The sequence below is a fragment of the Corythoichthys intestinalis genome, chromosome 1 (assembly GCF_030265065.1).
Source record: "Corythoichthys intestinalis isolate RoL2023-P3 chromosome 1, ASM3026506v1, whole genome shotgun sequence".
Taxonomy (NCBI): Eukaryota; Metazoa; Chordata; class Actinopteri; order Syngnathiformes; family Syngnathidae; genus Corythoichthys; species Corythoichthys intestinalis.
In genome coordinates, this window is record NC_080395.1 from 15,561,912 (window position 1) to 15,586,234 (window position 24,323).

Below are 24,323 nucleotides of genomic sequence, written 5' to 3' on the forward strand. Positions count from 1 at the left end.
CACCTGCTGTCAACACTGCTGTTGTCCAGTATGCCTCCTAGCATGCATTGCGGTGCTATAGATGTAAATAACAATCAAAATTCATGTTTTGTGCTAATTATTTCTTCAATTACTGTTCCAGTTGTTTCATTAATTGCCAGTTATGGTATTTGGGAACACTTTCTTTGCCAGTGCCGCCATAAGACTGTCATTAGACAATAATAATTATGACATGACCCCGTCATGGGCATTAATGAATGCTTATAACAGATGTCATTTGGTGTTGTCCGGCAAATTATCTCACTTTTGAATGGATGTAAAAGATCCAAGCTGGACATGAATGGAGTTAGTGACATAATTTGCCAGATGACACTTAATGACATCTGTCATAAGCGTTCAGTAATGTCCATGATAGTGTCATGTCATAGTTATGACTGTCTTATGACAGTCTTATGACGCCGCTGTCAAATAAAGTGTTACTTATTAACCCAAATAAATCAACAAATAAGCGGCACTGGACTATAAGCCGCTGGACTCAAAATGAAGGGGAAAAAGCAGCAGGCTTATAGTCCGAAAATCACGGTATACAATTAGTTTTAAGTTTGCAGTAAATTTACGGCATCTGTTTAGTGTATAAAATTCGAAGCCATTTGAAAATAGATTGTGAATTAAGCAATCTATACCTAGTTCAAAGTACCCTCTCCTTTGACAATAATGTTATGTTTATTAATTGGCTCTGACCCAAAATGGCCAACAAGTCACGAAGCCCGTTCCCTTTGGCTCACAGCGCAAATCATCTAGCCTTTTATAAATATATTAACGTGATATACAGTATATGTGACATCTATATAAAATATAGCAACTGCTATCCAGCAGTGCAGTACTGCTTTCGAACGATAGAAGGCGATGTCATGTTGTACTTCAGGTTCCAAGTCACGTGATCAGTGAAGTCAAAGTGCATCCCGACTGACAGCGAAGTAAACATTCCCCAATGCCACCCCGCCTGTCATGGATTAACTACAGTAAAGGTAAAAATGTAGTTTGAATAAAATAGTAACTAGTCGACTGACGGACTTTTGACTGCTTACTGTCCAGATACTCCATCATTATGCTACGGTGGTTGACGTGTCGCTAGCTAGAAGTTTCAAACTGCACGATGCTAAATGAAGTTAATCAGACGTCCTAATGGTTGTTTTATTGCTCGTCTTGCTCCCCTGTTAAGCCGAAATTTATCCGTATTTAATAGTTGAGTCAGCCCAGGAGAAGAACTGAGTAATCCATTCACGTCATGAAGTCCTTCCTGTTTGGAAGGTTCATTCATTGTCATTATTAGAGTCAGGAATAATGAATAGCAGTTTGAATGATGCAAATGATCTGCAGCTGTTAATTTTGCTACTCTATTATATTGTTAATTTTCGAGTGTTTGTTTTCTGAAGAAACGTTGCCTGATTTAACACCATGAATATTAAGCAATGACAATGGTGCCAATGTTTACTGGGGAAAATCTGTTGAGTTAGATTTTATGATGATTAAAATTATAAGTGAAAGGGATAATGGATAAGGGAAAATGCAACAGGGACAAAATTAAATACAATTAAGTGATAATTACGGGGTAGATAGCTGTGACCTATTTACAGACACTATTTTTTTCATTGTGAAGTATTTTCTTTAAAAGGTTACAATATGCGAGTGAATAATTTTTTAAAGTCGTTTTCTTTTTCAACTAAATATTAGACATCAATTGATGATGAAGCTAAAAATGATAGACATTTTGAATAATAAATATAATTACTTAGTTTTTATGGCTGAGTTTAAACAAAAGCGGTTGCACGGTGTCTGTAAACGGGGGTCTCCAGGGTAAAACTAACACATAAAAAATAGTTCGCGCGGCGTCTCCGCTCGTCTGCGTGGCTGTCGCGTGTTTGGTGGGGCTCGCGGGCGGCTGAATGTGATTGGGCGCACTCGGGTGGGGGGCCCCGGTTCCGGGATTGGCGATGGGGCGGCGTAGGGTCGGTTGCCGACGGGCTTATACTCACAAGTGAGTCACACGATTACTGGTTTCTAGATCACAGAGCTGATTTGTGTACACTCCACCCCTCCCAATCACTTATTCTATAGACTCCCCCACCCCCCTCCCCTTCTTTCCCTGGTCAACAGGCCCCCCACATGGTGTCAACCGGAAATACATCTAGCTGATGGTGGCACTGACATGTTCGTGGTTAGTGTAGGCGTTGTATCAATGTATTTCTTGTTGTTGTTTGTGTTTCTTTTCTTTCTTCTGATGTGTTTGTTTTCTTTTCTTCTGTTCCCCTATAACCCCTTCCTGTTAGTTGCTTTGTCATAATAAACGAGGTATGTTGAATGATCACAATGGGAGTATGCCATACTCTCAATGTGAAACATTAAAATTGTTCAGACCAACCGGACACTTAGACTTCCATTCTCTGTGTCAAACAGCTGTGCAGGACAGGTTTAAAATAAATAAATAAATAAATAAATAAATAAAAATAATTTATGTTTTTTACAATACCCTTAAATAATTGTTCAAACACATGTTGCTGTAAAAACAGCTAAAAATACAAATAAACTAAATTACAAATGCATAAAAACAAAACATTAGCTTATGTTGGTCTTAACAGGGAGCAGCTGGATTCAGCCATGATAAATGAGTAATGTCATATTCGTTGTTGCCGCCAGAGGGCAGTGTATCCGTCCAAATCTATAAAACTAAATGCAAACACTTAAAAAAAAAAAAAAAAAAAAAAAAAAAAACAGTATGGTCAAAAAAGGAAAAGTTAAAAAAATCCCTAAAAGGAAAACAATGTTTAAATGGGATTTTTTGGAAAAACAATCTGACGTTTTGTTTGAAAGCAAAAGCCCACATAAGCAAGCTCAATATTGTTACATTACAGCCAATAACATTTGCTCAGCATGGCGTCGTCCTCCAGCTTCGCCCCTCCGAAACTGGACGACTTCATCCTGACGGAGCGGCTGGGTAGCGGTACGTACGCGACAGTTTACAAGGCCTATCGAAAAGTAAGACATTCCCGCCGTCTTCCCCCTTCTGTGATGCAAAACGTCTTCCTCATTGATTGCGAACTTTGCAGGGGGATAGTCGAGAGGCAGTAGCTGTGAAGGTGGTTGCCAAGAAGACACTGAACAAGGCCTCTACAGAGAACTTGCTCACCGAGATAGAGATCCTCAAAACCGTGCGACATCCTCATATTGTTCAGCTGAAAGACTTTGTGGTAAGCTCACATGAATACGAACTAGCCACTTGTTTTATTCACCCATTGTGTATCTCAAATGTGAGCGTGCTGTAATTCCATTGTGTAAAGACTATTCTACCTTCAGTGGGATTCTGAGAACATCTACTTGATCCTGGAATGGTGTTCCGGCGGAGATCTGTCCCGTTTCATCCGCAGTCGTCGGATTTTGCCGGAGGGAATCGCGCGGCGTTTTCTGCAGCAGATAGGTGACTCGGTTCGCCGTCTTTTTGTGTAATTTCAAACGCCCATATCAGCAGCCCATCTATCTTGCTTGTCCCCGCAGCCTGTGCTCTCCAGTTCCTACATGATCGAAACATTTCCCACCTGGATCTGAAACCGCAGAACATCTTGCTGTGTGGCTCGGTCCTGAAGCTAGCAGGTAACAAGAGTGTGTTATTGAAACAAGTACAGTGGTACCTCGACATACGAACGCTATTGTTAACGGAATACTGTAATTTCCCGAATATAACGCGCACCCTTTTTTCCCCAAAATTTACTTGTAAAATCATGGGTGCGCGTTATTCACGGGTATAGGGACGGAGACAGAAAAAAATTCATCATGATTCATGTTCCATTGTAAGCATGGACCAGCACAATATTACCTAATCTGAACGACAGCGATATAATAATCAAGTTTCATGTGGTAAATAATTGTTTTCATGATATTTTTCACATCTAATAACATTAAAATGTTTTTTTGTACTATTCGTTTATTATTTACCGGTACATTTTTCTAACCTTTGCGTTTCAACATTCCGGCACACGGTGATGTTGTCTTGAAGAGAACGTATACGGCGATCCGTTTTGTATAAATGTTGACCGTGGGCGAGCTAGGACAGGAGTCTGAGGAAGAGTGTCGAACCACTGAGCCAAGCCGCGTTGTTTTATTTACATTGAAACTCACAAAGTAACAACGTACGTCTTGCACGCAAATCACAGGACATTTGTTTACTTCCGGCTGTTCCTTTAACTAAACTCTTCCCCAGGGGTGAAAGTGGGTAGAATTTCTTGCCGGAACTCCCCGACGTGAAGGTCGCCACGGAGCCAGAAATTTTATTTATTTATTTATTTATTTGTTTATTTTGTACTTTTTTTTTGGGGGGGGGGGGGTGTCAAACCTCATTAACTACTGAAATGCAAATAAAACTGTTTAGCACAGTTATTTATATAACACATATAAAAAATGATTTTCATTCAAAATTGTATTTTTTTCAATGATTTGCAAAATAAAAGTTAACAAAAACAGCAATAACCCCAATCTCCATCTCATAATTTTTTCCCCCTCATTTTATCACATACTAAATTCCAAATATCATCTCTTAAGAACATAAGACGTATATTAAAATTGAAGTTAATGTAAACATTTACTTTTTTTTTTTTTTATTATTATAACAAAGATACAGTGGTACCTTTACATACGAATTTAATTCGTTCCAGGACCTTGTTTGTAAGTCGAAATGGTCGTATGTCGAGCAGGATTTTCCCATAGGAATACATTATAATTCCATTAATTCGTTCCAAAGCCTAAAAACATACACTAAATTCCTAATAAATACTGCTGGCACTGTTACAAATGGCAATTAAACATAGGAAAACAAATAAGTTATAAATAAATCAGAATAATATAATAATAATAAGAATAATTAATAATTATTCCTGTAAATAATGTAACGAATCGGATTCTAATATGGCGGACACTTTTTACTGTCCCTGAACGCACCGCGAAGCTGACGTCTCAGTGAGATAGGTCGGTGTGGTAGAGATAATACTTTCGTTTTCTTGAGAGCAGTCAACTGCTTAAGACAATGGGCGTTTTGTGTTGGATAAGTTCTTAAATAAATGATAAAAACGTGACGAAGCTGGCGATTTCCTTGGCAATGTTACCACAATAATAATTGTCACCTTAACTTATAAATAGTGGCGAACGGTGGTCGGAAGAGGACCATGGAGCTGTATTGTTGAGCCAGTTCAGGGACGCGCACACCAAGCTCATATTTTTCTATAACTTGCATCTTCATTTCAAAGGTAAGCATCACTTTTTTCCTTGTTTCTCCAACTGTATCAACTTTTTTTGAAAACTGTGTTGATTTCTCACACAAGAAAATCCACCGTGCGTTCGTTTGCAGTGCTGTCATGTCGTCGTATTTCGAGCAACTCGTCGGATGTAGAAACAAATGGCGGCTCAAATTTTACGTCGGATGTCGAAAAGATCGTGTGTCGAAGTGATCGTATGTAGAGGTACCACTGTATAAGTAATATACAGTGCCTTGCAAAAGTATTCGGCCCCCTTGAACCTTGCAACCTTTCGCCACATTTCAGGCTTCAAACATAAAGATATAAAATTTTAATTTTTTTGTCAAGAATCAACAACAAGTGGGACACAATCGTGAAGTGGAACAAAATTTATTGGATAATTTAAACTTTTTTAACAAATAAAAAACTGAAAAGTGGGGCGTGCAATATTATTCGGCCCCCTTGCGTTAATACATTGTAGCGCCACCTTTTGCTCCAATTACAGCTGCAAGTCGCTTGGGGTATGTTTCTGTCAGTTTTGCACATCGAGAGACTGACATTCTTGCCCATTCTTCCTTGCAAAACAGCTCGAGCTCAGTGAGGTTGGATGGAGAGTGTTTGTGAACAGCAGTCTTCAGCTCTTTCCACAGATTCTCGATTGGATTCAGGTCTGGACTTTGACTTGGCCATTCTAACACCTGGATACGTTTATTTTTGAACCATTCTATTGTAGATTTGGCTTTATGTTTTGGATCATTGTCCTGTTGGAAGATAAATCTCCGTCCCAGTCTCAGGTCTTGTGCAGATACCAACAGGTTTTCTTCCAGAATGTTCCTGTATTTGGCTGCATCCATTTTCCCGTCAATTTTACCCATCTTCCCTGTCCCTGCTGAAGAAAAGCAGGCCCAAACCATGATGCTGCCACCACCATGTTTGACAGTGGGGATGGTGTGTTCAGGGTGATGAGCTGTGTTGCTTTTACGCCAAACATATCGTTTTGCATTGTGGCCAAAAAGTTCAATTTTGGTTTCATCTGACCAGAGCACCTTCTTCCACATGTTTGGTGTGTCTCCCAGGTGGCTTGTGGCAAACTTTAAACGAGACTTTTTATGGATATCTTTGAGAAATGGCTTTCTTCTTGCCACTCTTCCATAAAGGCCAGATTTGTGCAGTGTACGACTGATTGTTGTCCTATGGACAGACTCTCCCTCCTCAGCTGTAGATCTCTGCAGTTCATCCAGAGTGATCATGGGCCTCTTGGCTGCATCTCTGATCAGTTTTCTCCTTGTTTGAGAAGAAAGTTTGGAAGGACGGCCGGGTCTTGGTAGATTTGCAGTGGTCTGATGCTCCTTCCATTTCAGTATGATGGCTTGCACAGTGCTCCTTGAGATGTTTAAAGCTTGGGAAATCTTTTTGTATCCAAATCCGGCTTTAAACGTCTCCACAACAGTATCTCGGACCTGCCTGGTGTGTTCCTTGGTTTTCATAATGCTCTCTGCACTTTAAACAGAACCCTGAGACTGTCACAGAGCAGGTGCATTTATACGGAGACTTGATTACACACAGGTGGATACTATTTATCATCATCGGTCATTTAGGACAACATTGGATCATTCAGAGATCCTCACTGAACTTCTGGAGTGAGTTTGCTGCACTGAAAGTAAAGGGGCCGAATAATATTGCACGCCCCACTTTTCAGTTTTTTATTTGTTAAAAAAGTTTAAATTATCCAATAAATGTTGTTCCACTTCACGATTGTGTCCCACTTGTTGTTGATTCTTGACAAAAAAATTAAATTTCATATCTTTATGTTTGAAGCCTGAAATGTGGCGAAAGGTTGCAAGATTCAAGGGGGGCGAATACTTTTGCAAGGCACTGTATATTCAGAAAAATAAGTACAAATGAGTTATATTATGCAGAGTGAAATGGAATATATCTTGAAGATCACGCAAACATTGACTTTTTTAAATCATAAGAAAATGAATAAGTAGCCTAACATATATAAACAAATATAAGTCCAATGTGCACATTGACAGCTAAGTTGTTCTGAACCTAAATTAACTAAATATGATAAATAAGCCTCATCAACTCTTTCGCGCTCTTAAAGATTTGATCCTTTTTATGTTGCATTGCCTTTTTTTGTCGCATCAATTCAACAACTTGTTTTTTTTTTTGCTGTTCCACAAAACATGCACATTTGAACCAATCAGAGGTTGCTGATCACATGTCAGTATGTCAGCCAATTGAACAGATAAATGAGTCCAGGTGTTTTGCTTTGCTGCGTACATTCGCACATTGATGTGACGCATCATCGTCAAATTCGGATAACTGCAGCAGCTGGGGAAACCTCTATGCCGTCCTTGGAATAAAATAAATGATAAATATTGGTGGAAACGGATTACGCTACACAAGCACTTTATTACGCTTGTTGTTAACACTTGTAAATCTGATGTTGGTAGATTGTTTTCTTCTTGGAGATGAAATACATGTGTAGCAGCTTAGCTTTTTTTTTTTTTTTTTTTTTTTACATAGCGTTTTGACAGTTGCCGTCATATTTTCGGAATCAAAGCACCGTGAACCGGAACAGCATTCCGGCCCTGAATCTTATACCGCAACTGCGTTCCTGACCGTTCTGGCCCACTTTCACCCCTGCTCTTCCCCCCGGAACTACACAACTTGCCAACATTAGTTCCGCTGGTGAATTCTGTTAAAACTCGCTACCACTCCTTACTTTGTGAAAATTGTTATTGTATACTGTGAGCAATTTTACCACAGAAAATTAATATTGTACTGTTTTAAAAAAAAAAATGACAAAAGGATTAAAAAATGCTGCAACCGCGTACTTTATAAAAGTTCGAGACACGAGACTCATATTTATTGTTGCTAAAATTAGGGTGCGCTTTATACACGTGTACAATCATTTTCCCTAGATTTTAATGGGGTACATGTTATACACGGGTGCGCATTATATTCGGGAAATTACGGTATTTTTCGAAATATTCAAAACACGAAAGATACTATGTCCTGGAACGGTACGTAATTTCCGCGCGCAGAAAAATTTTTAAGTCGTGCAGTAAATGCACCTGTACTGTCCTCGTTAAGATGTCAGTGCTCAGTCTGAGCTAGACTGCGAGCTAAATTCCCAAAGGATGATGCCAGAAGTCTGTGCGTTTTGCTGCCTTTACTGAGCTCTTCTTAACACCGACGCTTTGCAGTGTGAAAAAATTTTTTAATAAATCAGTGTCGTTCTTAATGACAGACATATTCAAAGCCAACGTAAATCCACAATTATAATTACCGCAGTTGCTAATACAGCAGTAACACCTATGCAAACGGTTAGCATGCATTAGCTAGCGTTCGCACATCGTCCAAACCCATGTAAATAAGTCTACTGATGCCTCTGGATACATCTTTAGTGATGTTCCTGGAATCATCGGGTGTTTCTGATCTTTCAACATCATATACTCTCCTCCAGGTGACCCAACCAAGGGTGATTAGACACCGGCTTGTGTCTACGACTATTAATATTATTTAATCTACTAAGGGATGTTCCTTGCATTTATTCAATGTTTTCAGTAAAAATACAGTCATGTGAAAAAATTTGGATAACCCATGAAATTTTCAGTTCTTTATTAATAAAGGTTCACATAAAAAATGATTTAATTGTGGGTAAACAACAAAAATTAACGTTGGTTTACCCATTAAATCAAATATATCAACAAAAATGCATATTCTAACAGAGGAAAAGTTAGGATACCCTTCCACCTAATAGCTAGTATTACCCCTTTTGGCTGAAATAACTTCAGTGAGACGCTTTTTGTTGCCATCTACCAGTCTTTGACATCGGTCTGAAGAAAGTTTGCCCCACTCCTCAACGCAGAATACTTTCAGCTGGGAGAAGTTTGAAGGATTTCTTGCATGTACAGCCCGTTTGTAGTCACCCTACAGCATCTCAATGGGATTAAAATCTGGGCTTTGACTCGGCCATTCCAGGAATCTCCATTACTTCCTTTTCAGCCAGTCCTTGGTGGATTTACTGGTATGTTATGAGTAATTGTCATGTTGCAGGGTCCAGTTTCGCTTCAGCATTAGTTTTTTCACAGATGATCTCACATGTTCCTCAAACACCCGCTGATACGCGATAGAATTCATGGTGGATTCTTTGATGGTGAACTGGCCAGGTCCTACTGTAGCAAAGCATCCCCAAACCATGACACTTCCACCTCCATGCTTCACAGTATGAGGTTCTTTTCCTGAAATGCTGTAATGGGTTTACACCGAACATTTCCTCTGTTCTGGTGTCCAAATAATTCAATTTTAGATGCATCTGTCCAAAGAACATTATTCCTGAAGTCGAGGTCTTTGTCTACATTCACTCGGCAAACTTCAGTCTGGCCTTCATCTTCTTCTTGGAGAGCAAAGGTTTCCTCCTTGCACACCTCCCGTGAATGTTAAACTTGTGAAGTCTCTTTCTGACTGTAGAAGCATGCAATTTCACATCAACAGTAGCAAGAGCCTGCTGTAGGTTCTGTGATGACATTTTAGGGTTTTTAGAGACATCTTTTAGCATCTTGCAGTCTGCTCTCGGGCTGAACTTGCTTGGACGGCCAGACCTGGGCATGTTGGCAGTTTTTTTTAATGTCCTCCACTTGTAGACTATTTTAAGTTTAAATAAGTCAAGCCTCTTTCAAAACACTGGGTAATGATGATCTAATCATGTGCACCTGATGTGATACTCCTCTGTTTATTTAGGCATTAAGTGGGATTTGAATGTTGGGGTGTCCTAATTTATTCCTCAACAGAAATTGCATTTATTTAAAATTACATTTTACAGAAAGTTATTTAAAAAAAAAAATCTTTTTTTTTCAATTTTAATTGTTTAGTTCTATTACTTGAATCTCTCAGAATTTGATATTAAATATCTATATGACCAAATATGTTAGAAAACACACAGGCTTCTTTGTGATTACTGGTATGTCAGCTCCTGGTCAAGTACAGCTAGTTAGTAGTTCGAATTCAATTCTGCTTCTGATAATATCAAATGCCGGATTCTAATTCAATGTCACAGACTTTGGCTTCGCCCAGTACATGTCACCGTGGGACGAAAAGAGCGTGCTGAGAGGCTCTCCTCTGTACATGGCTCCCGAGATGGTGTGTCGACGCCAGTACGACTCCAGAGTGGATCTCTGGTCAGTGGGAGTTATTCTTTATGGTGAGTGTTGGCTTCTTTTAAGAAAAGGAGATCATTGTAAACTTAAGAGCTACAGTGCCCTCCATAATTATTGGATTTATAATAATTATGTGTTTTTTAGCTTCTAATAATTTTTTCTTTTCTAAATAATATGGGACCTAAATGGAAAAAAAGAGAAAAATCCACCCTTCAATACAAGTGCATTTATTCAGTGGGGAAAAAATCCCACATAAAGAAATAATTATTTGACATTACATAATGTGTGTCACAATTATTAGCACCCCTAGTGTTAATGAATGAATGAATGAATGAAATTTATTGTCATTGTGCTTTTCAGCATGCGCATCTGTCGTGGCACGCCAGACCCACTTAGAGTGTTTGTTGCCAAAAAGCTCAATCTTGGTCTCATCTGACCAAAGCACATGGTCCCAGTTGAAGCCCCAATACCGCTTGCCGAACTCTAGACGTTTGCGTTTATTATGTTGAGTGAGGAAAGGTTTTCTCCGTGCATGCCTCACAAACAGCTTGTTGGTGTGTAGACAGCACCTCATACCCACTGTGAAGTATGGGGGTGGGTCAGTGATGCTGTGGGGCTGGTTCGCTTCCAAAGGCCCTGGGAACCTTGTTAGGGTGCAGGGCATCATGAACAGTGTTGTTAATCTTACTGAAAAAAAGTAATTAATTATAGTTACAAATTACTTCTCCCAAAAAGTAATTGCGTTAGTAACTCAATTACCTGAATGTAAGAGTAATTAGTTACTTGGCAAAGTAATTGGTGATAATTACTTTTTTTTTTTCCCCTCAAAAAAAAAAAAAAAAAAAAAAAATTGGCCACACTGTGAAGTTTTTTGTGAAGGTTTTTGGTACAATTGGCCCGAGCCCAATTCTTTACCCTAATTTACCCTTTACCCTGAATCAACTGTTAAAAGTTGTTAAAATTGCTCCCATTATTGCATTTGTTCCCTTCTCTCTACTTTCGACATATGAAAGTTTTAAAACTGTTTCATCATTTAAAGATAGATTCAAGTCAAGATTTTGCCGATTTAGAAGTATTTTAGATAAAAAGTTACTTAGGTTCGCTAGGAAGGTTCTCTACAACAGAGCCGTCCTAAAAAGTCTACTGCTTTAAGACGGCGGCTGTCTACTAACGCATTTAGTGCCATGCAGTGTTGTTAATTTTACTTTAAAAAAGTAATTAATTACAGTTACAAATTACTTCTCCCAAAAAGTAATTGCGTTAGTTACTCAGTTACCTGAATGTAAGAGTAATTAGTTACTTGGCAAAGTAACTAGTGATATATATTTCTTTTTCTCAAAAAAAAAAAAAAAAAAAAAAAACAGGTCACACAATGTGAAGCTTAAAGGGTTTGGGGGACAATTGGCCCTAGCCCAATTCTTTACCCTCAACTTAACTAGACAAAAGGGTATTGCGATAACTAGCTAGTAACCTTTGCTATGTGTGGAAGTGATTTAAAGTTGTGAATCAATCGTTAAAGTTGTTAAAATTTCTCCCGTTATTGCATTAGTTCCCTTCTGTCTACTTTAAACATGTGTAAGTTTTAAAACTGTTTCATCATTTAAAGATAGATTTAAGTTAAGATTTTGCCGATTTAGGAGCATTTTAGATTAAAAAAAAAATTACTTAGGTTCGCTAGGAAGGATCTCTACATCAGGGCCTTCCTGAGAGGTCTACTGCTTTAAGATGGCGAATGTTTACAAACGCATGTAGTCCTTAAAACATGTTGGCAATGCAGCAGTGTCTGTCATTTGCATCTAGTTCTATAATATGATATCTACCGTGTCATGTGGGTGTAGTTTGTCGGCTATGGCTGCATTCAGGTATTATTGGAGCCACCTAGCATCGCGGTTGCAACGGCGTCTTCCCCACTCCTGCTCTGCTCTCGTCCCCGTGAGTCCGTTTCTCTCAGACTTTTTTTTATTCAACCAACTTAGTAACGCATAGTAACGCACGCCTTTCCCGCCTCAGTAACGGTAACGGCGTTGCCAAGATGAGAAAAGTAATTAATTAGATTACTCATTACTGAAAAAAATAACGCCGTTAGTAACGCCGTTATATTGTAACGCCGTTATTAACAACACTGATCATGAATGCTTTGAAATACCAGGACATTTTAAATCAAAATCTGTTGCCCTCTGTCCGAAAGCTGAAGATGGGTCGTCACTGGGTCTTTCAGCAAGACAATGACCCTGAACATATGGCCAAATCTACACAGAAATGGTTCACCAGACACAAAATCAAGGTCCTCCCATGGCCATCTCAGTCCCCAGACCTCAACCCCATTGAAAACCTGTGGCGTGAGCTGAAGAGGAGAGTACAGAGGAGAGGACCCAGGTCTCTGGATGATTTAGAGAGATTCTGCAAAGAGGAATGACTGAAGATCCCTCTTTCTGTCTTTTCCCATCTTGTGAAACATTATAGGAGAAGATTAGGTGCTGTTTTGTTGGCAAAAGGGGGTTGTACAAAGTATTAACACCAGGGGTGCTAATAATTGTGACAAACATTATTGTGACAAACATTATTTGATGTCAAATAATTATTTCTTTATGTGGGATTTTTTTCCCCACTGAATAAATGCACTTGTATTGAAGGTTGGATTTTTCTCTTTTTTCCCATTAAGGTCCCATATTATTTAGAAAAAAAAAATATTAGAAGCTAAAAAACACATAATTATTATAAATCCAATAATTATGGAGGGCACTTTACATTATATAATGTTGTATGTAGTCAATACATTTAAGGTTAGAAAAGAAATACAAGGTAAATACATTAAAAAGGTGGATGATCCACTTGTGCTGTTCGTCTGAATATAGAGGCACTGTTTGGACGGGCCCCTTTTGCATCAAGGTCGTTTTCAGAATTGGAAGAGAAGATTCGGAGCAACCAGCCTATTGATGTAAGTGCCCCAAGTTTCAGATGACATAATTATTTCTGTACATTTGAATCACTTGGCCCACTTTGTTAGCTGAATGGTACTTTTTAGCTTGTTCCACTCAGCTTCACCATCATTTTCTTTTTCTTGGGGTTGCCACAGAAAAATCATCTTTCAATTTTCTGTTTTTAATTAGTGGTCTTTGGTAACATTCTTCTGACCTTTCGAATATATTGTTCCGATTGTGTTGCTGTACATCAGCTCCCTCCAGGGGCCAAGGTCTCCAAGCAGTGCCGTGACCTCCTATTGCGTCTCCTTGAGAGAAACCCGGATGCGCGGATCACCTTCGCCGAGTTCTTCACGCATCCCTTTGTGGATATGGAGCACATGCCGAGTGCCGAGAGCTTGGGGAAGGCAGTAAGAGACGAAGGGATTGTTCATAGCGTGTTTACGGTGATGTCAATTTCTGCTTCTTTTCAGAAAGAACTGGTCCTGCAGGCGGTCCAGAAGGACCAGGATGGCGAGAGGTCCGCTGCACTCTCTTTTTACTGTAGCGCCCTGGAGCATTTTGTCCCTGCTATTTATTGTAAGAGCACATACTTTTTTCCACTAAGCACTTTATGAAACCGTATTGTTTTGTAAATAAATAAATACAAATATCACCATGTCTTTTCTCTTCTTCAGATGAGACTGACAGACAGCGAAAAGATATCCTTAGGCAAAAGGTGAGTTTGAAAACAAGTGCCATATTAATATTGTGTGAATCAGATTTCTATTTTAAGCCAAAGAAATGGCAAAAAAGTTGCACTTACCCAATTTTCGGACTATAAACCACTACTTTTCTTACTTACTTACTTATATCATTTTGAATCCTGTGGCTTATAGTCCAGTGCGGCTTACTTGTTTATTTATTTGGGTTAATAATACTGTCATAAGACCGTCGTAATTGTGACATGACACTATCATGGGCATTACCGAATGCTAATGATAGAAGTGTCATCAGGCAAATTATGTCACTAACTCCATTTATGTCCAGCTTGGATCTTTTACATCCTTTCAAAAGTGAGATAATTTGCCCGATGACACTAAATGACATCTGTTATAAGCATTTATTAAAGCTCATGTCATGACAGTGTCATATCATAGTTCTGATAATGATTTTGACATGCTCTCCATTTCAAAGCACCTTTAAATTAACTCTAAAAATCCCATATAGTCCCTTTAAACTATTGATTTACGTCATGTTTATTCAAATGCTAAAACAAGAATTCATTCTCGTTTTTCTTTTTTTTCTCATAATTTTATTTCATTAACCAATTGAAAAAAAATGCAATTTTCATTGTAACTACTATTTACATTTTGCATTTTAATCCTAAAAAATCAACCAGGTTAATTGGGTAAATTACAGTGGGGCAAATACGTATTTAGTCAACCACTAATTGTGCAAGTTCTCGCACTTGAAAATATTAGAGAGGCCTGTAATTTTCAACATGGGTAAACCTCAACCATGAGAGACAGAATGTGGAAAAAAAAAAGAAAATCACATTGTTTGATTTTTAAAGAATTTATTTGCAAATCATGGTGGGAAATAAGTATTTGGTCAATACCAAAAGTTCATCTCAATACTTTGTTATGTACCCTTTGTTGGCAATAACTGAGGCCAAAGGTTTTCTGTAACTCTTCACAAGCTTTTCACACACTGTTGCTGGTATTTTGGCCCATTCCTCCATGCAGATATCCTCTAGAGCAGTGATGTTTGGGGGCTGTCATTGGGCAACACGGACTTTCAACTCCCTCCACAGATTTTCTATGGGTTTGAGATCTGGAGACTGGCTAGACTGGCTCCAGGACCTTGAAATGCTTCTTACGAAGCCACTCCTTTGTTGCCCTGGCTGTGTGTTTGGGGATCATTGTCATGCTGAAAGACCCAGCCACGTCTCATCTTCAATGCCCTTGCTGATGGAAGGAGATTTTCACTCAAAATCTCTACATACATGGCCCCATTCACTCTTTCCTTTACACAGATAAGTCATCCTGGTCCCTTTGCAGAAAAACAGCCCCAAAGCATGATGTTTCCACCCCCATGCTTCACAGTGGTATGGTGTTCTTCGGATGCAATTCAGTATTCTTTGTCCTCCAAACACGGGAACCTGTGTTTCTACCAAAAGTGCTATTTTGGTTCCATCAGACCATAACACATTCTCCCAGTCCTCTTCTGGATCATCCAAATGCTCTCTAGCAAACCGCAGACGGGCCTGGACGTGTACTTTCTTCAGCAGGGGGACACGTCTGGCAGTGCAGGATTTGAGTCCCTGGCGGCGCATTGTGTTACTGATAGGAGCCTTTGTTACTGTGGTCCCAGTTCTCTGTAGGTCATTTACTTGGTCCACACGTGTAGTTCTGGGATTTTTGCTCACCGTTCTTGTTATCATTTTGACGCCACGGGGTGAGATCTTGCATGGAGCCCCAGATCAAGGGAGATTATCATTGGTCTTGTATGTCTTCCATTTTGTAATAATTGCTCCCACAGTTGATTTCTTTACACCAAGCGTTTTACCTATTGCATATTGAGTCTACCCAGCCTGGTGCAGGTCTACAATTTTGTCTCTGGTGTCCTTCGACAGCTCTTTGGTCTTGGCCATAGTGGAGTTTGAAGTGTAACTGACGGAGTTGTGGACAGGTGTCTTTTATACCGATAATGAGTTAAAAGAGGTGCCATTAATACAGGTAACGAGTGGAGCCTCGTTAGACCTCATTAGAAGAAGTTAGACCTCTTTTACAGCCAGAAATCTTGCTTGTTTGTAGGTGACCCAATACTTATTTTCCACTCTAATAATTCGGAAATAAATTTTTTTTTAAATCAAACAATCTGATTTTCTGTTTTTTTCCACATTCTGTCTCTCATGGTTGAGGTTTACCCATGTTGACAATTACAGGCCTCTCTAATCTTTTCAAGTAGGAGAACTTGCACAATTGGTGGTTGACTAAATACTTGTTCGCTCCACTGTATATTTTTTAAAAGGTGAATGAATACATTTTAAGTGAACAATTTTAGTTGATTTAATCAAATATTACAGCACTGTTGATAATGGATGTGCAAGGTGGGCCATATTAAATATAAACTGAGGTCTACCATACCTCTTATGAATTATTACAACACGGTGAACATTTCCCTGCAGGTCCGCCAATATGCGTCACGAGCAGAAGAGCTGAAGGCCCTGGTAGCCTCAGACAACAAGTTAATGTTTGAGGAGGCGCGCACTTCCAGGGACATTCTCCGAGGTACGAAATATCGCAGAGGCAGGTCAGTAGTGCATCTGCAATATGTCCATTCGAGTCCTGGAATAGCAGCTAGTTGGCCGTTTGGTATACAAGTGAAATACTCTCTATGGCTGTCAATGGCAGCCAATGCCAGGCAATGAGTTAATTTTGGGGCGTTAGATGTCATTTTCTGTTGATTTTCGGTCACGTTTCCTTTTGGGGTATTTACAGGTCACATCCTTTTAATTTTATGTTACTGAACAGAAAATGACTCGAGAACGTTCCCAAATGAATGGGAAATGACTTGAGAATGTCCTGAAATGAATAGGAAGTGACTCGAAATCAACACGAAGTAACCTGTAAATCAGACATGTCCAAAGTGTGGCCCGGGGGCCAAATGCGGCCCGTGGTCAAATTTCATCCGGCCCCGAGCCTCTGTGATAAGATCAATAACGTCTGGCCGCACACAGACTTAATAAATTGGTCAGCAGTACTGCAACCAGCATATGAAGTAGCTTAAACACTACTTAAAAAATGCTGCTCCTCATTTACACCAGCACTCTAAGCAACATTACCTCGTGTGACCCTTGACTTCTAATTTTCTAAAATGGCGACAATCAACAACAACAACAAAAAAAAGAAAGTTGACTGCGATGGCCGACGCTTCAAGGAAAGGTGGAAATTGGACTATTTCTTCACTAAAATACGCAACAACTGTGTCTGCCTCATTTGCAAAGAGACAGTCGCTGTTTTTAAAGAATTCAATGTGAGGCAATATTACCAAACAAGACATGCTTACATGTACGACAAGATTACAGGGAAGATACGCAGGGAGAAATTGAAGAAACTTTTGAAACTAGATTAATTTCACAGCAGCAGTATTTCGCAAGAGCCCGAGAGTCGAAAGAGAACAGTAGTTGGAGACTGTTGAAATTATTAATTAAAAAATAATAATAAAACAAATGCGACACACAGAATGGTTTGCTAAAATTTGCTTATTGTTCTACGTAAAGGACGTCAGCCAAGGTCGGCCCCCTACATTTTTACCACACCAAATTTGGCCCCCTTTGCAAAAAGTTTGGACACCCCTGCTGTAAATGCTCTATAGTGAACAGGAAGTGACCTGTAAATGGCCACAAAATCGGGAAGACTGGCTATGAATTGACAGCGCAAGGCGTCCAATCCAGTCCAAATGAATTGGATATCTAGCACCGTCAATGGCAGCCAGTGAGCTCATGGAGACACTATTTTAATGTAATATTTTGGTAGCAACCTGTTAGTTCCCTTTAAAAAAAATAAAAAAATAAAAAACAATGACTTGACATTGATGTTTTTTAAAACGATATAGATTTTTGGCGGGAGCATATCAACAACCTTGTGGGCTATGGCGATATATCACATTTTCCATATACTGTCACCAGTTTTGTTTTCGTCAACGATGACTATAACGAAAATATTTTGTCGACGAACAATTTTTTCATGACGATGACACGAGCTAAAAACGTGTCTTGTAAGACTAAAACATAATAACACGAATGCCAGTTTTTGTCTGACGAGACGAGAACAAGACGAAAATGCGCCATTGTTTCTGTCACATGTTCACAATCTGTGACATTTTATGTGTACTTAGCATGCCTGGTTGTGTTACTCATGTGTCATGCTGCGCCACCCCAACTCACCCGCTACTCTAGTGTCCTCTCCAGTCTCCTCACTGCTTGTTTTGAGACACAAGCGGTAATATTATTATTCTTATCTCGGTAAGAGAGAATATGCAATGGTAGCTTTAGCCTTTAAAGGTCTGTGCTGAGTGATCATCGCATGCTAAATGTAACTCGTAGTGTTAGCATTGCATTCACGTTAGGGAGACAGAATGTGGGGGAAAAAAAACAGAAAAACACATTGTTCGATTTTTAAAGAATTTATTTGCAAATCATGGTGGAAAATAAGTATTTGGTCACCTACAAACAAGCAAGACTTCTGGCTGTCAAATAGATCTAACTTCTTCTAACGAGGTGTAACGAAGTCTAACGAGGCTTCACTCGTTACCTGTACTAAAGGCACCTGTTTTAACTCATTATCGGTATAAAAGACACCTGTCCACAAGTTCAGTCAGTCACACTCCAAACTCCACTATGGCTAACACCAAAGTGCTGTCGAAGGACACCAGAGACAAAATTGTAGATCTGCACCAGGCTGGGAAGACTGAATCTCTATGCAAGATCTCACCCCGTGGCGTCAAAATGATAACAAGAACGGTGAGCAAAAATCCCAGAACCACACGGGGGACCTAGTGAATGACCTACAGAGAGCTGGGACCACAGTAACAAAGGCTACTATCAGTAACGCAATGCGCCGCCAGGGACTCAAATCCTGCACTGCCACACGTGTCCCCCTGCTGAAGAAAGTACACATCCAGGCCCGTCTGCGGTTTGCTAGAGAGCATTTGGATGATCCAGAAGAGGACTGGGAGAATGTGTTATGGTCAGAGTTATGGTCAGATGAAACCAAAATAGAACCTTTTGGTAGAAACACAGGTTATCGTGTTTTGAGGAGAAAGAATACTGAATTGCATCCGAAGAACACCATACCCACTGTGAAGCCTGGGGGTGGAAACATCATGCTTTGGGGCTGTTTTTCTGCAAAGGGACCAGGACGACTGATCTGTGTAAAGGAAAGAATAAATGGGGCCATGTATGGAGAGATGAAGGGCATTGAAGATGAGACGTGGCTGGGTCTTTCAGCAATGATCCCAAACACACAGCCAGGGCAACAAAGGAGTGGCTTTGTAAGAAGCATTCCAAGGTCCTGGAGTGGCCTAGCCAGTCTCCAGATCTCAACCGCATAGAAAATCTGTGGAGGGAGTTGAAAGTCGGTGTTGCCCAACGACAGCCCAAACATCACTGCTCTAGAGGAGATCTGCATGGAGGAATGGGCCAAAATACCGGCAACAGTGTGTGAAAAGCTTGTGAAGAGTTGCAGAAAACGTTTGGCCTCCGTTATTGCCAACAAAGGGTACATAACAAAGTATTGAGATGAACTTTTGGTATTGACCAAATACTTATTTTCCACCATGATTTGCAAATAAATTCTTTAAAAATCAAACAATGTGATTTTCTGTTTTTTTTTTTTTCACATTTTGTCTCTCATGGTCGAGGTTTACCCATGTTGACAATTACAGGCCTCTGTAATATTTTCAAGTGGGAAAACTTGCACAATTAGTGGTTGACTAAATACTTATTTGCCCCTCTGTAATGTAGCATGCTGTTTTCCTGCTGAGTGTGTGTTGTCACGTGATAGATTTGTAGATGTTACAATATATGCTCGTCTGTCAACGTAAATGCCGACTAAAACTAGATGAATTGAGTTTTCGTCCCTAAAAACACGAGACAAACACATTTTGATATTACTAAAATATGACTAAGACTAATAAATATTACCGTCCAAAAGACTACGACTAAGACCAAAAACAGCACTGATTGTTACACTACTCGTTGTTAATCAATAGTATATGGTCTGTGATAATAGCTAATCTTATCTTCGACCCTAATGAGGACTAGCGCACAGTTTGAAATTTTTCTTACCTTCCCCTCACAGAAATGTCTCGTGAGCAACCACGCTTGCTGGCAGCGCTGGAGATGGCTTCAGACATCATCGCTAAGGTCAGCCTGGGCAGGAAAGCATGATAAAAAAATGAATGACTTTTATTATTTTTTGAGGGGTGTTTTAATGATTTGTGGACAGCAACTCGTAGGTACCCTCGTTACTTCCAGGCACCTGCAGATAACCAAGTGTTGTCTTGGTGTTTTTGCTGTAGGAGCAAATTGGAATGGACGAAAATGAGGCCTTGGATGAATACCAGAAGTGTTTAGGAGAACTCCTATTGGCGCTTGCAGGTAAATCAGCTCCTTCCAAAACTGTCTTTTAGTCAATTATATTACCGTTCATTGAGCATTTTTTAACATCCAGATACTGTACTGTAAAAATGAGTCACAGATGGCCATCAATTAGGTTCTTTACATTATACTACACTGATTTTGAGCATGTATCCTGTAAGCGGAAATCATTGCTATGTTCGCGTTGTGGTTAGTCCGCCTTAGAGAGCATCCTGATTGGGAGAGTGGCTGCTTCAAGCACTCATCAACTGGAGATAAAGCATTTTGTGTTTGCAGCGAGGCCTAAATGGGAAGCAGATGGCGGGGCTCCCATACCGCACGCAGGGGCCCTGGCAGGCGCTGGGTCCCATCATCTCAGCCCCAAAAAAGCCTCACTACCGGAGTGGTTCTAACATGAGAGAGCATGAGCTCATTGCCTTGTGCTAGGACACAGTTACTCAATGGCCTTCTGTGTTGCCTAACAGCCCCACCTACTCACTCTCACTTTCCCTCCATCTTTATTCAGGCAATGACAACTACATGCAAATATGCTAGCATCTGATGGGATCTTTTTAGTGACCTACCGAAGGTTTACGCTGGATTTTGAACCATTAAGTAAATGAGTCATTGTTACTCCGTTGTATCGACATTTAAAACATGGAAATCGACGAAGGCTGGATGAAGTTACCCAGTTCTAATTTTTTTTTTTTAGGTTATCTGACTTATGTGAGATATTTTCTTGACTGAATGGTCCAATCCGCAAAGCATCGTTGTTTTCGCTAAAAATGACGATTAAAGATGTCCCGATCACTTCATTTTCAAAGTATCGGAATCAGCAAAAAAATATCGGACATGCCTTTTTTTAATATATATGTATATATATACAGTATATTTTTTAATTAAATCGTTTTCTATTTGTATTTAACATTACAGACAAAATGTCTTAACACTCATCCAGAGTCTTTAGTTTTGGCTTAAATTAGGGCTATCAAATTTATCGCGTTAACTGTGGTAATTAAATTTTTAAAAATTAATCACATTAAAATATTTAACGCAATTAACGCATGCGCTGCATGACCTACTCACGCATTGTCGCGTTCAATCTATAATGGCGCCGTTTTACCTATTAATAGAGCTAAGAGGCAGCGTAAAATGAGTAGAGTGAATTTTGGCAGTCTTTGAAGCCTTTTTTTAATTGGCTAAAGCCTTACAATCCCTCTCTCATCAATTAGAAATATCGTGGGAAGCAATGTGGGGAAGCAAGGTAGTAGTTGATCTTTTTCTTAACACCCTATGTTATTTCCCAACGCAGAGAAGATACAGTGGGGAGAACAAGCATTTGCTCCCCACTGTATATCCATTGGTGCCACTACGCACAGTCATGGTTGCACTTCCCATCATGCATTTGGGCAGAACAGTTAAATGGCTACAGTATCATTTACTGAAAGCTCAACAAATAACCTAGATGGCAATATTTAGTCACAATATACAAAGTCACATTTATCCTTTAAGAATTACAAGTCTTTCTATCCGTGGATCCCTCTCACAGAAAGAATGTTAATAATGTAAATGCCATCTTGAGGATTTATTGTCATAATAAACAAATACAGTACTTATGTACTGTATGTTGAATGTATATATTCGTCCGAGTTTTATTGATTTTTTTCTTAGTGCATTGCCAAAATGTATATGATCGGGAAAAATTATCGGGAATGATTGGAATTGAACCGGGGGAAAAAAAAAAAAGCAATTGGATCGGGAAATATCGGGATCGGCAGATACTTAAACTAAAACGATCGGGATTGGCTCGGGAGCAAAAAAACATGATCGGAACAACCCTAATGACAATAACGAAAATACTTTGTCGACGACATTTTTTTTCATGATGATGATGTGACATTAACGAGCTAAAAAATTGTTTTTGTATACTAAAACACAACGAGACGAATGCTAGTTTTTGTCTGAAGAGACGAAAATCCGCCATCGTCATATTTAAACATGCGTGACATGTTTTATTGTACGTATGTTTAGTTAGCTAGTCAGCCTACATTGTAGTGTCCTGCACCCCCGCCCCCCTTACACCTCAACGGTTTCCTCTTCAGGCTCCAGGCTTGCTTGTTTTTAAACACATGGTAAGATTTGCTGTCTTATCTTGCCAAGAGAAAATATGTAATGCTGCCTTTAAAAGTCTATGCTCAGTGGTCAGCACACATTAAATGTAACTTGTAATGTTAGCATAATGTTCACGTGAGCATTAGCATCAACTTTAGCGTGGCGATCATCCTCTTAAACGCTCAACTTACATACAGATCGTGGCATCCAGGTGCCAAATGAACAGTTTACAGTCTCCACTTCCAAGTGTTTTATGTGGAAAAAAAAAAGTAACTTTGAAGACCTCACGTGATTGATCACGCAGGCTTGATCATAGGACTCGTAAGGGTTAATATACAAAGTGGAACATTTTGTGCAGTAGGAAAAGTTCAAACATAAAAAATAATAATAACTAGGCCTGCAAGCAGGACTGAACAGGCCCTCGCAGTTTGGCACAACTCGGACGTCACGCAACTCAGGGTAGTAGCATAACGTCCCGCTCGTATCATTTCATGATAAACTAATATGCTTGAAACTCGCCTCTTTTTTGGGGATTGGAAATTCACACACCTAGGAGGAAAAAACCCTATTTGAGAGGGTCCTACTAAAAAGGAGGCGCCACTGAGCCCTGCAGCTACGCATTTATTCAAAACCGAAATGAATCTTCTAATTTGGCCAATTTGACCAAGTGTGACAATTTTTGTGGCTCTATAAGCTGCCTAACATAATAAATAATAATTATCTGGGTCTTTGAAAAAGACCCAGATAGTGTTATTCTGTTTTTGTTTTTTTTTTTTGAATGGGATTCCTTCGGCGCGCCACGCAGCCCGAACCGCTTGACCGATCGGCACCGTTCAAGTATCGACACGTCCGGAATTTTGGCGCGACGCAGGGAATTTTTCAAACGGCTCCGAAAAAATTTCGGTTGCGCCACAAACGACAATTTTCCGAAAAAAAAAAAGCAATTTTCAAAACGTATCTAGTCCTACAATTTTTTTGCCCAAATTACATAATTTAGGTATCAAAAATTCCAGGACGGTGAGGGGCATAAAAGTTGTATACAGAATTTGGAAAAAATTTACGGTTCCCCGGAAATTTGACAAAAACTTGCCCATTCATTTTTAATGAGAAAAAAAAATTCAAACTGTATCTAGTCCTACAATTTTTGACCAAATCACACAATTTGACCATCAAAAATTCCAGGATGGTGAGGGGCATAAACGTTATGCACAGAATTTGGAAAACATTTACGGTTCCCTGGAAATTTGCCCAAAACTTGCTCATTCATTTTGAATGGGAAAAAAAGAGAAGTTTCAAAGTGTATCTACTCCTTCAATTTTTGACCAAGTCACACGATTAGGGCATCAAAAATTCCGCGACGGCAAGGGGAATAAAAGTGACAGAGGAAAATTTTTTTGAAAAAATGTACGGTCTCCCGGATATTTGACAAAAACTTGCCCATTCATTTTTAATGGGAAAAAAGTAAAGTTTCAAGTGACATATGCTGCTGTGTTGTCTACCAACCAGTGAGATAAGCGGGATTTTGTATTGTCGTTGTGATACCTCTCTGCGCATTGGTAACAAAGCAGGAGAGGCGGGAAATACGTTTGCATGCATATTTTTAAAAAGGACCCTACCAGTATTTGTTCTACAAAGCAGACAGTATTTTCGAGTTTCATGATAATATGAGACAAAGCCTGTCCATTGTAAGTAGAGGTGTCCGATAATGAATTTTTAAGTTATATCCCAATAATGT

General features: G+C 39.5%; 1 protein-coding gene across 3 annotated transcripts in view; it reads left to right on the forward strand.

Annotated features, from left to right (window-relative positions):
• Positions 1–507: 507 nt before the first annotated feature.
• The window catches only part of ulk3 (unc-51 like kinase 3), a 43,566-nt gene continuing 19,750 nt past the window's right edge, over positions 508–24,323 (forward strand). Inside the window, exons 1-13 of one of the 3 annotated variants that reach the window (XM_057851283.1) lie at positions 509–1,007; positions 2,910–3,015; positions 3,087–3,227; positions 3,334–3,454; positions 3,532–3,627; positions 10,330–10,473; positions 13,285–13,367; positions 13,605–13,760; positions 13,824–13,929; positions 14,028–14,068; positions 16,523–16,625; positions 20,199–20,263; positions 20,419–20,497. In XM_057851283.1, the coding sequence (XP_057707266.1) occupies positions 2,911–3,015; positions 3,087–3,227; positions 3,334–3,454; positions 3,532–3,627; positions 10,330–10,473; positions 13,285–13,367; positions 13,605–13,760; positions 13,824–13,929; positions 14,028–14,068; positions 16,523–16,625; positions 20,199–20,263; positions 20,419–20,497 (1,240 nt within the window). In that variant the 5' untranslated portion in view covers positions 509–1,007; position 2,910. Of the gene's footprint in view, positions 1,008–2,891; positions 3,016–3,086; positions 3,228–3,333; positions 3,455–3,531; positions 3,628–10,329; positions 10,474–13,284; positions 13,368–13,604; positions 13,761–13,823; positions 13,930–14,027; positions 14,069–16,522; positions 16,626–20,198; positions 20,264–20,418; positions 20,498–24,323 lie in introns of all 3 variants that reach the window. The other 2 variants (XM_057851282.1, XM_057851284.1) reach the window with 2 other exon arrangements.